This window comes from Prorops nasuta, unplaced genomic scaffold (assembly GCF_024137725.1).
Source record: "Prorops nasuta isolate Cenicafe-Biocafe unplaced genomic scaffold, Cenicafe_Pnas_1.2 PNAS00002, whole genome shotgun sequence".
NCBI lineage: Eukaryota > Metazoa > Arthropoda > Insecta > Hymenoptera > Bethylidae > Prorops > Prorops nasuta.
This window is the reverse complement of record NW_027116799.1, coordinates 775,275-788,651: the sequence shown is the minus strand read 5'-3', so window position 1 is coordinate 788,651 and position 13,377 is coordinate 775,275. Positions and strand designations below refer to the sequence as shown.

Below are 13,377 nucleotides of genomic sequence, written 5' to 3'. Positions count from 1 at the left end.
CACGCGAGACACCGCGATATAGTATCGTTCAGAATACTACCAACGTTTCGAATGCCAATCCTGCGTAATTTTCCTTTCATTTCCAATATAGCTCATTATAAATCACGACTAAGTGCGAAAGAATATTTTTAATTTCGCACTTTTAATCTTTCTAAAAATACGCTTGACATAAGTCAGATAATTCTTTATCTACGTCGAGAGCAAAAATCGTTTTGTTCAAATAAATATTTATTTGAATAGTCGATGATTACACGGTTATGTACACCCCCCCCCCCTTTTGGATTTCAATAAATAATTCATTCGATTCAAAGAAATACATCGCGGTCCAATCAAACTCCATTCTCTCAATTTCATCAGTACACCGAGTTGATGTTTCGTCGACTTTATTTTTTAAACAAAGATTAATTTTGAAAATCAAATAATTTTTGTCTCTCTGTACCAATAATTTAAACGAGCTGACCTAGAATAAATTTAACATCGTTCGCAAAACGATAATTCTTCGATCGATAGCGATTAGACGAGTTGGTGCATGTAGTGAAAAACTCGGACCGGTACGAAAGGAAGTCTTCGACGTCTCTCAAGTTTTCCCGCAGCGAGGAAAATGGTTTTGCGCGAATGCCTCGGGCAAAGAGTTGAGAGAAAAGAGCGGTGGTTTATGCTGGGAAGTTATAGGATCGAATCGCACCGTGACTCAGCCACTAATATTAGAAGGTGAGGCTGGCCTGGCCCGGTCTTTTCTCATTTTGCTTTTCTCTTTCCCGGACCTGGACAGCTCCGTTCGTTCGGCAGTAGCGGACGACACTAGCGCCACCATCGATGGAGGAGAGTCCCTAGCTGATCCTTACCCTCTCCCTGCTTGGTCCTCTCTCCAGCTCTTGGCTCCCAGCTCACCCCCCCCCCCCCCCCCACCTACCTCTCCCGCCATTAGAGTTCGTTGTATTCTTTCGTATGAGTAAACGCAGTGGAATTCGATGCTGTACTGCTGTATAGTAAGAGTGGCCTGAGGCAACCTGGCGGCCTGGCTGGGCCAGCTCGAAAGCCTGCGGACAGGTGTAGCGCCAGCACGAGTACACCTGCCCTCTCTCGCTCTTTCTCCTTGCGTTCTCAACTGGAGATAGGCCCCGTCCTTCTCCTCCTTTTTCTTCATATGCGAATTAGCCTCATTGATTCGCTCTTAAATTAAAGAAACTCCGGAACAACCAGCAAAAACATTTGTTTCTTTCAACTTCATTTTCTCCTTAAGAGTGCAATTTAAAATTGTAGAAATTTTATAGAGTTTCTTATTTGTAAGAAAGAGCTCGAAACATTCGTTAGTATCTTAATAATAATTTACTAGAAATAATTGCAAGTTAAATGTCGAAGCAATTAATCTTTATTACAGTGTAGAAAAATCTCTGTTTATGTGCAACATTTTTGTCTGCACAATTTATATACTGTTTATAGGCGATCGAATCATTGAAAATTTTAGTTTATATACAGACTCTTGTGCAATATGTTTTTAGAATTATTTAATTCATTGATAAATTTTTAACGTATGCTCTGTTGCGAAAGTTTAGAACAAAAGAAAAAAAATAGAATTCACATTATTTCTCGCAGAGAGTTAGGTAATAAAAATTTCAATGATTTTTTAATTTCATGCCAATAACGTTGTTATAATGTACTATTTAATGAAAGGTTGTACGACTCCTGGCAGGCCTCGTATATGTGTACATCCGTGTTTCATATCGGTTTAATTAGGAAGCATCCATACATTCGAGTAACTGCAACTTTGATTAATCCGAACGATCCGTTTCTCCAGATTCGCAGTGCGAGTCTGACGCGAACGTTATAATGTTAATTAACTACGACGTCTAGTGCAATTTCATGTTGAACGCGCGTGGTTCATTGGAAAGACCGAAAAGCGATGTAGATTAATCAGCCTCGAGTTCTGCAAAGCCAAATGAAACTTCCGTGTCACTTGGCTTAAACAGTCAGCGAACAGAAATAAAATGAGCGAATGAATCATTTCTGGAATAGTTTGCACACTTGTTCCTATAGCACGGTCTGCCACTATCGTCCCGTTTATTTACACTCGCTATTATTTACATTTATTACTTTGCTATGAATATACAGATTTATATATATGTATTATAATTCAGCCGAAAATTATCCTCGTTTTTCTTTGGAAGAAAATCGCAACTATTCGGTGAAAAGTCTTTCTTTATCTGTAATACAGGTACCATGCAGAAGCGGTTCCAACAAATAAGCTTATCGCGAATGACATCAAGCTTCTCTTATATACATACTTCCATAAACGCTAGAACTGTCCACATCATCGACGATTACGGCCGCGGGTAGCCTAGATAGTAATCTGCGAGATATTTTCAAAATACAGGCCACTGCGCAATTAAGTTGATAAGTCGACTAGGTGCAAAAGTGTACGAACCAAAGCATTATTATAAAACGAATATCGCAGCCTACGACCCATTACAATCGAAAAAAAAGTCTGTCACGCGGTACCTCGTTAACATTATATAAAGTTTTCCGGTTGCGTCACGAGATAAGAAAAAGAGCGCGTACGAAATTCACTGATTATGAATGACCAATTGTTGCGAGGGGATGGCTATCGTTATCGCGAGGGAGGGGGAAAGCTTGTTTTCTATGTTAGTCAAAGATGATGAGGGAGAAGAAGAAGAAGGAGAAGCTTGTGGCAAGTGCGAAAATCAAAAGAGTGGAAAAGCAATAAACAAGAATAAAGAATAAAACCCGTGGTGTACGGTAGCGTCTTCAGCACCTACCTTTCTCGATCTCGATTGAACCGGTTCGTCACGGCAGTGATAGAGCAAGAGAGAGAGAGAGAGAGAGAGAGAGAGAGAGAAGGAAGCAGCTCCCTTAGCTGCTTCAACGATGACGCAGAGCTGTCGTCAAGTCCGATTCACGCGCACAGACGGAGGGAGCGATCACCGAACTGTGCTCCTCCCGCGAAAAAGACTGGATCGACCGGAAGTGCGAATGGCGAACGGAAGAGGAGGGAGAGAGGATCGAGAGGAATTTTGGTTTCTGGAGCAAAAGAGTCAGGAGAGTGGGAGTAGCGCGCGGTTCCGTCGCGGTTTCCGCCGGACCCTCCTCGGTGCTCGCATGTTATACAGAGACCAGACCGGAAGTAAACACGATTTTCGATCGTCACATGTTCGGCCAAGAGTGCGGTATCCGTGCACAACGGCTGACGAGCGTAGACTGAACGGCTACTGACTGCTACGCTACGAGCCGCTACGTTCCTTCCGATCCGACCCAACTCGGACGAACACTCTCGGCGACGGCGGCTCTCCTCCGGCGGCCTCTGCTGAGTGGCACTGAGTGCTGACTGTGTTCCGCTGAGGCGGTTCGGCCGGTTCGAGGCCTGCGAGACTGCGAGAGTGGTAAGGCGGCGCGCGAAGCGGAGCAGAGAAGAGAGTAGTACACGTTCGTTGTACACGCACGCACACACCGATATGCTTGTTCGTTCGACAGGGCCCGCCTGCTACTCCTCCGACTCCTCGCCGCCGTACACCACCAGCTCGCGCGGACCAATACACGACGACGCCAGTGACGAGACCGGCAACCAACGCGTCTCACCACTCACACGCACGTGCCAACACTCCTCTCTGCCCTTCCTTCTTATTTGCACAGTTTGCACGCTCTATACTCTTCTGCGAGGAAAGGACCGACACTGACTCGACTAGCGAGTGAATGAGCCAATTCTTCGCGAGAGACAAGTATGCCAACGCCGTGTGCGTGTGCGTGTGCGTGTGTGTGTGTGTTGAAGGGAGAGGGGAGCTCCCGTGGATCACAGAATCGGTAAATCCAAGATAAATTCTTGTCGAATCTCTCTTTCTGGAATATAGTAGTGCCTTTAGGATGTATAGGTACGTACGTTCTCCACAAGGACTGATATACATATATGCAAATGCGAAGGAGAGTCGTGGAAGCGATAATATAGCTATCTGTGTCTGTACATCGTAGTACATACACGTAAGACTCTCCGGTGTAACCGCACGCACACCGACTCCACTCTGCAAGGACGTAACTACTATCCAATCCGGTTATTGGCCCTAACTACCTACACAAACCAAACTTTTCACATTCCACTATCCAATCCCCCCCCCCCCCCCCCTCCACTCTGTAATTCTTTATTCATACGCGCGGTTTGAGGTAAAAGTCGCCTGTGATTAAATTGTATCATTGAACGGATTTCAAGGTTTTTTTTGCTTTTAATGAAAAAAGACTTTAAGGAAGATGATTATAGTACTGTGTGAGAGACGAGCTGTGTACGTGTGTGTATATGTATATAATGAGGACTGTGTTGGTTAGACACGTAAAAAATGAGAGGGAGAGGGAGAGAGAGAGAGAGCGTGAAGACACACGAACGTGCGCACACACTCGTACGCGTAATCGAGCCAAGCGATGAGTCACCGGCTAACGTCGTTCTTGTTCCTTTCTTTGTATGTATTTGTTTGTGGTCTTTTATTATTATAGCGGTGTGTACGCCATTCTTTCAGCACAGGACTTCCTTTTTCCAGGATCACACCTATGTAGAACACACAGTTTTAATTTCTTCATGGTGCTCTTTGATTTCAGTGATTTACGTTGAATGCTCCTGTATGTATACTATATATGTATACGTGTCGCAATAATACCGGGATAAATTTTAATAGGTTATCAAACATGTAATTTATTTACTCAATTTTTATCAATAAGGACGTGCGTAATGAATAATTTTAAAGTGTAGAATAATATAAATATTTTCAGTTTTTAATACGCTGAAGAATTTTGTAATTGTATTTATAATTCTTGTATTAGTGTGGACTAGTTTATTCAGAGTTGTGCGTGTCAAACCACCTTGTATATAATATACGTAGAAATGTTGTACGTCAATGCTAAAATTGCGAAAAATTACAAATATTAAACGCTTGTTTTCTCAATTTCATGCTTATAGCTGAAAGCTATTTAAAATGATGTACCGCGTCATCCCTTAAAATTTGTAGGACGAACAGTGATGATACGTTTTATATATCTATTGAATAAAAATATGTTTACGCTTGCCTGTGTGTGTGCAAATGATTAAGCAGTTGCCGAAGAGGTAAATCAGTTGCTGATAATAACTATCATTGTCATTCCTTTATCTTGATAATCGACTGAAAAAAAGCTGGTTATACGTAATCATTTGAATACTCACACATGTCATGTATTTTTCCATGAAGAATATATTATAATGTAGAACAAAAATCCAGTTAAATTTCCTCCGCGTCGGATTACATCGATATAAATAATTGATATCGGAATCGAATGATCTCTGCCATTTGTTTTTATAAGAGAAAACATGCACGATATCCGGTTCGATCTCGACGATATGCATCCATGACTAAGATTAACTTCCGTCCATAGAGCATAGAACGTTCATGATAATTCCAATTAACCACACTTTTCTTCTACATTATTTCCCAGTCAATCAGAATTTCTTTAAAACATACTTTGCACATGAACCGATAAGAAAATTGTCAGGCGGATTAAGTCTCAATCTTCCGAAAGGGGAAAGAAACCTATAATATATATTTGCTTAATTACACTTTGTTTTTCATTCCTAGCCTATGATTTTTTTTTATCTAGAACAATCGATGCACTCGGATTCAGGAATAATCACGCGAGATAAGATTGTATCGGTACATCAGCGTCGACATATTTGTACTTTAATAAACTCAGCATCTACGACTGCAATTATTGTTTAAGCTCTTGGCACGTATCATCTTTATTTCGGTCAATGAAATGTTTGTCAGCCAGAAGCAGATCGAGTTTGAATTTGTTTTTTTATCGAGATAAAAAAAAAGAAGAATTATGAATTTCCGTGGAACGAAGATTCCCAGAGCTGGATCTCTGTTCGATTCATCCATGGAGAGAGAAATCTGTTAAACGTAGTATATCAATGAAATAGTAGGGGGCGAGTTTATATAGGAAGAAATCGCATAAATGTGGAAAGTTTTCATGCATGTGAGCAGATGCGAACACATATTTGCTCGTGGTCATCTACTCCGAGCCAAAGATAGAGCCTGACATCATACATACAAGCATCAGTCGGGTCGAACCAACGATAAACACACACATACACACATACATACACAATCCTTCCTATATGGAAGGTTTACATTCTCTGTTAGAACTTCTGTCTCAATTGACATCTTACAATGTACCCTGTGCGTCTATATACGTATATATATATGTCATTTCAGGTCTCCCAACGGTTTCGAGTTCTCATTTAACAACGAGGAATAACAAACGTGTTTTTCTCTTCTAGATCTAAATACTAAATTCTGGGCAAAAAATAGGGAAGAAACTTTAAGCTTTGCGCACTGTCAGATGCTACAGTCATAGTAGCATGTAACACTTGCTGCATTACTGATAACACAACGCTTGTATGTAAACACGCGTCTTTATACACTATCAATGTGACGTCATACCAGCTGATAAAAGACTCTCCAGTAGATATGTTGTATATATACCATATAGCTGCGGTAATATTGTTCCAAAGCCCCGGTAGCCTCTACTCTATTATGGCCGGCTTTCTCCCAAATAAATCCGATTACCGATTGCAGCCAATAAAAGTTTCGATAATACAAAATTACATCTCTTATCCAAAGTTGTCTTTTTTTGCAATTTTCTTTGAAAAAGATCAAAACTGGTCGATGACTTGCAATGCTCTCTTAATTTCTGTCCTTTTTGAGATAAAAAATGGACATTAGGGTTGATAAAAAAATATATTGATATTATGCTGCAGAGGAACGAGTTTGATTTATTTATGTTATATAGAGTTTCGGATTCTTTCGGACGGTCCCAAAAGAAATCTTAATGACCGTTCCTTTCTACTTTTCTTTTCTAAAGAGTTTTAAGAGGGAGAGGGGAGGGGGCGTTACTCGAATAACGACGGAATGCCAGGAACGAGTGGGGTGGATAGAAAGTGGTTCTCGACCCGAAGAGTGGCGTCACGTACACAACTTGACTCACCGATTCTGATTCTGCCTTCTCGTCCGGTGACTTACTTACCGAGTCAACTACGTTATTTATGTACCTATACACACACAAACACACGTGCGTGCACGCTGTCCTCAGGCACTTCACCATTTCCGCAACAATTATGCATTCGTACTGCGTCGAAGATTCGTTAGCACGGAAATGACCAGATATGTGACATTGTCAGAGAGCATGTGTGATAAATATTAAGAAATAGTTGCGATCAATCGTTTTTCGACTCTCCAACAAATTTCACGTATACCTACATCTCTATATAATTACTATAAAAATTAAAGTGTAGAAGAGGTGAATTATTATGAGGAAAATCACACTTCGAATCGTCTGTCTAGATTATATCGTGTAGGATATCGATTGTTAATCTGCAGCAATTATGCATTCCTGTTGTCTTAAAGATACGTTAAGGCTGAAGTTACCATATGCAATATTGCCAGAAAACATTTGCATTCGATAAAAAAATAGTTGCAATAAATTATTATTCGATTGTCGAAAAAATGCCACGTATCTACATAATAATAAGGCACAGGATAAAGGTGAAATATTTTCAATAAAATCATTCTAAGAATTCTTTATCTCGATTGTGCAGCATCTTGCAAGAGTATCGCAGCTATACGAATACTATGAATCGAAAGGATCACAGCTCATTGTTCGCGTTTAATTGTCACCTTAATTCTTAACGATGTAACGTCGTACGTAGAGCAAAAAATGCAAGGAAATATGAGTGATATAATGAATTAAATTATTTTTGTAAATGAGAAAAAAAACTGACCTCTGAGCGGTGGAAAGCTGAAGCTCTGGATAGGTGCGAAAGTGGCAGTAGTACGAGTATGTGTCAGGGCTGGCATCTCGCAAGTTTTCTCCGGATCCTCCTTTTCCTCGGGCGTGAAGCACGATTTGGCCAATGGTGCGCGTGTATCCGTCTCGAGAAGCGCCACTCGTTTAACGGTTCTTTTGCCACAGCTGCTGCTCACCTCCCCTGCTAACGAACGCATCCTTTCGATCAGAACAGGCGTTTAATCGGATGCCTCGTGGCGTCGCGTACCACACTACCGCGTGCGCAGCCAGCGTCTACTCATCAATCGCTTACGTGTGCACATTCGCGCGAATCTACCTACTCGTCATTATTTCAGCAAAAATTCCTTCGCAACTCGCGTCACCCCGTTTTTACTGCACCAATCATATCTATAACGCTCTTCCTGTTTTCTTCGGGAACAGCTTATTTCGTTGGAATAAGCTATATGTGGTCTCTAATTTTTCCACTCTCATTAATTGTAATATAACTATAACTATTTTATTTTTACACAGTCACTTCCGTCTATGTGCAATTTCAACGTATGATGCAAAACGTTGAAAGCCCTTATACGATTGGTGTTGTACCGTTCGCGGAAAAGGCCGATGAAATTTTCCTGGTATATCCGCTGATAAAGCTATTTTATCGGTACGATGTATAAAATATTTGGGTTGTTTGCTTGATGGGTGTGCGTCAGCAGATCGCGAGATCAGTCACCGCACAATAAATCGATGAATCGAAAGAAACCACGTGACGGTGACTATTGTTTTTTATAAAATAGAGTTTTCGTAACACAGGCTGTGTGCTACTTTCACAGTTGAAAGATAATGAAATTATGGCGAACGTTGTACTCGAGGTTTATGTTATTAATTTATGGAAAATGTCGAGCATTTATTGCAAAACGAGCTCTTTTCTGTAATAATCATTTTCATTGGGATTTTCACTCCAATGTACGACGTTTGATTAATATACAATTAGAATATTCAAGAGAGAGAGAGAGAGAGAGAGGATGAAAGAAAATTTCGTTGGGACTCACTTGGTGATAATGGTCTCTTGAGGGGTCTCGGGATTAGCAGTTCCGATGATGATTGAACGCGGTGGCTGAGCGAGGACTGCGCTCCGCTGCAGCCAACAAGCGATATCTTAGCACTCATCCTTGGCTCGGCTGATACTTGGAATCCTGATTCACGTAGCGCCAAGTCCAAGTGCTAGTCGGAGCCCGGAGGTTGCAGTGCTTGCACTGGCATGCCGCCTCTCGCCAAATCACTGGAGAATCTGGTGTCTGCGATAACCGAGCCGGTTCCCCTTGCCAATCGCCATATCCGAACAATTAACCCTGAACATCAACCAACTTCCTTGCGCAGCAACTGCCACAACTGGCCTCTGAAAAAAATACCGCGAGTCCTTTTACTTGCCACACTAAATTTACATTCGCACGCAACATGAATTATCAAGCTTTTTATTATGCATTATAAGAAATTAATTTTCTTCATTTTTGAAATTTATCGTTTATTAATTTTATTCCTCAAACGATAATTAATTTCTCGATTTAGGTATTAAATTGTCATTAACGTATAAACAGTATTTGATATTTATAGTCTTCAGCTATTTATTTAGTGACTTAAATCTATTATTAGTTTTATTAACTAATCCGCACATACTTTCTTATTTAAAAAGTAGCAACTTATATATATAATAATCCAAGATCATGCGTTAATTTAACCATAGTATACTATAAATATTTTGTATAGGATTTAAAAAGAATTCAACTGTATAATAATAATAACTACACAATATTCATCACGCAAGAATGATTATACAGCTTGTCTGAGATCCGAAATATTTTCCCTAAATTATCTAGGCAGCTACATATATTATGTTGAATAGGAAACTTTAGGTAAAATACGGAATTAGCTTTGGTAAAAATAATTCTTCTTCCAATTGGATTGGAAAAGTTTGATGGGCGTACTTGGATCGGCCTGTTTGGAACGACGCGACGGAAAGATACGTCCGTTGACTCTTACACTTACGCTTACGCAGTCATTGATTGGAACCTTGAAGAAGGAGCAGGAACTCTGTCCAAGGAGAGCAAGAAACGCCGTCTCTTTGTCCTAGCGCTGACGCCACCAACGCCCTTTCTCAAAGTAAAACCTCCCGGCTGGATTATCATTGCACAGTCCACGGACGGACGCTCCAAATACAATCCAATTCAATAAACTAATACACAAGGATCATTCCGCTCACAAAATAGAACGCACGGTCTTTTTTAGAATATTCTCCTTTCCTCCCGATTTTTTACAACATAACCTTTATTTTTTTCTTAATATTAAATCCCCCCCCCCCCCCCCCCCACCCCCCTCCCGTCACATTATCTTCGCACAGTCCAACAACGAACGCTCCAAATACAGTCCAATTCAATAACCTAATACAGAATAATAATTCACTCACAAAAAACCGCACGATATTTCCTTAGCATATTTTTACTTTTTATCGATATTTTGTACCACGTACCCTTCGACTTTTCCTTAATATAAGAAATTGCGATAATTTATGATTTAATTACTGCTCGTTGGAATGTGAAATGCAAATTAAGTGGTCGAGTCGAGAAGTAGTTTTATAGTCGAGCTATCGCATGCTTATGTACTATATATTTATATATATAGTACACACACGCAGGAGACACTGCTTTCGATGAAAGAGAATTCGAATTGGTATAGGAAGAGAGAGAGAGAGAGAGAGAGAGAGTGCGAGTGTTGTACTATAGCCGATAGTCTAGTACTGCATTCAACAGAGTTCAGCCTCAAGGAGAAAACGCAAGGCTGCGGCAAGGACTCGGTGCGCGTTTATGTCTCGAGCTGATCGCTTTTACTACTCACGCGTTCGAGTTCATCCACTCTTGCACTCTATTATACATATACATATATCTGTATATCTGCAGCGGCGCGCCGACGGTACGCTCGAACGCAACTCACGTATTTTTCAAACGCTTACAACTTGTCGCGTATATTATACTTCTCCATTATAATTATCGTTTTAAAACGCCTCATTAATACAAGTGAGATCGCATTCTCGCAAATTACAGTTACTGGAGCGTAACGGACTACCGTTCACCATCGAATAACTACATTATTATCAGTGTATCTATATCTACGTAAATCGTGTGTCACCAACACTATAACTATACTTATCCCCGTCACATCGTATCGCCACAGATACGCCATGTGCACTCGATGCGAAATATCTCTTTATTTAAATATAACTTGTCGTTGGATTTTCCACACACCAACTTATCCTGCATGTATATATATATATATATATATATCATACCATGCTTGTTCACTCGGGTGCTGCTCAATGACGAAGAATTTCCGACTATAACCTGGCGTTATCTAATGCGATTTGTCGGAAGTGATAAAAAAAAAGTGCCATGATTAGAAAAGCAAGCCAACGAGGCGCCCCCCGAAGCGTATTTTTATTATTATAAGAATTCTTCTATATAGAATATACTACGAAACCATTAATAGTCCAATCGAATTCTCTTTTTATCGAAATTTACAGATCGTCCGACTAGGACGGTATAAATCGGGCCCGAGTGTATTATATACTTTAGATTTGCACCGAACGATAGAGCAATAATGCTATGTAAAGTAGAGAGATGGCCTGTGATTTATTCCGCAGTTAAAACGGATCGATAACGCGAGCAATATGTGAGTTAAGGACATTCAACTATCGGTAGCTTTCTCCCTCGCTTGAGAAACGTGCATAGGTGAAATATGAAAGTTTTGAAATAAATAGAGGGTATTAAGGGCTAGAAGCTGCGGGAGCGTTGGAAAAAGATCGTTTTGCGGGGGTTAGGCCACAGAGCAATTAGGGGGTGGCATACGGAACGTATTGCCAAGATAATCAAATCACATGGACCCTTGCAGCTTGGCTCCGCTCACTGACAAGTATACATATAGATATGGGGAGGGTAAATCGAGCTACTCCTCCCCCCCCCTCCCCCTCCTCCACTTCATCTGTTTGCTTTTTATTATCTCGCCAGACGCGCACACGTCGCGCGTTGTATCGCTGCGATGTTGGACCCACTGCAAGGGTGTCTCGCTAATCAATTTATCAGATTGACCTGTGGCGACCTTCGTTTCTTACTCTCCTCGCAACGCGACTTATCATTCTTCGATCCTATATCGATCAGCCATTATTGTACACTCGTCCACATATTTTCGCGTCGACCAATCGATTTACTGCTATAACAATACTCTATATTCGACTCCGATCACTCTCAGACTTTTCTTTCTAAATCCTATTGATTATAATGGAGCTACATTATTTTAATTAATTTCTTGCATTATGTATATACTGGTATAAACATGTACAATTGATATATATATATATGGAAACATCAGAGAAAGAAATTAAAAGATTTTTAAAAATTATAATTTCACAATTTTAGCTTGTCGCTGTATAGTATTTTTATCACTTTTTACATACTTTTCTGTTTAAAATAAATCTAATGCGTAAGGATAATTACAAGTTGGATTAAAATCGGTATAACGCGCCAAGTGGATTATCCGAGTTGAGTAGAAGGAGTGATTTTTTTGGGTAAATCGTGAAACCACTAGAAATATAAGGCTTCGCGTGTTCGATAAGAATAGAAAGAAGCCTTCCGTGGCAAGTAACGATCGCGACTGTACGGAGACGATTAAATGTATGCACGCGTACATGACCCTGCTGTATTATAACGGCGAACAATCAATACGTACTCTATTATAGTATACTATATATGAAAGCTGCTTTCCAACAAAGCCTCTACACGTTTCTTTCATGCTCGATCGTTTCACTGGTACAACAATAGAATTTCAATGAAATTAGGCAAAAAGGTGCATGCGGCTAAAGTGTTACGGAAGCAGGTGTTGGCACGAATCGTGCAACGTCCAGAGGCTTTTATCGTGAACTTACGCGGACAGCGAGCACTTCGGAGGAGCGTTGCTTTTTCAGTTGAGAACGTGTTTTGATCCTGACTGCTGATGTAAATGAGATTTTTTCTGTACAATGGAGAAATTGTCGCGTATATCGCGTGACGGCAGGAGAAGGCGCAGCGTGGTGGATGGCCCCGTGAGTACTGAGAGAGGGAGATGGTTGTTCGTCAGCAGAGGCCGCACAGGCGTCAGGCGAGGAAGCGAGCGAGCGAGCAGGCAGGCAGGCGCAGGCCACAGCCAGCCAGCCGGGTGGCGGCGGGTGGTGCTTTTGCTCTTCCGCTTCGTTCTGGTATACTCGCGTATGTACATACATACTCGCCTCGCCAGCCGTGACGTCACGATCGCACGCCGATGGAACGTCGCATACGAGGTATCCCAGGCAACCCGTCTGCGTATTGCCCACCTTTTCCCCTGTATTCGCGTCAACTGTGCTTTTTCGTGCGCGCGCGCGCGTCACACACACACACACGCACAGTGTAAGCTGCGTCACTTTTCCCTCTACTCGCGCATCCTCTATCGGCTAACTGTAATATCGGCTACCCCCACCCTCTGCCACCTTGCTTAGTCTTGCTT

At 41.2% G+C, this 13,377-nt stretch overlaps 1 protein-coding gene across 3 annotated transcripts in view; it reads right to left on the bottom strand.

Moving 5' to 3' along the window:
* The window catches only part of LOC136775106 (dual specificity protein phosphatase 10-like), a 39,474-nt gene extending 26,286 nt beyond the window's left edge, over nt 1-13,188 (bottom strand). Inside the window, exons 1-3 of one of the 3 annotated variants that reach the window (XM_066729609.1) lie at nt 12,785-13,188; nt 8,865-9,211; nt 7,808-8,014 (exon numbers count right to left, since the gene is read on the bottom strand). In XM_066729609.1, the coding sequence (XP_066585706.1) occupies nt 7,808-8,014; nt 8,865-8,982 (325 nt within the window). In that variant the 5' untranslated portion in view covers nt 8,983-9,211; nt 12,785-13,188. Of the gene's footprint in view, nt 1-2,777; nt 4,010-7,807; nt 8,018-8,864; nt 9,212-12,784 lie in introns of those variants that run through there. The other 2 variants (XM_066729600.1, XM_066729621.1) reach the window with 2 other exon arrangements.
* Between the last annotated feature and the right edge of the window lie 189 nt (nt 13,189-13,377).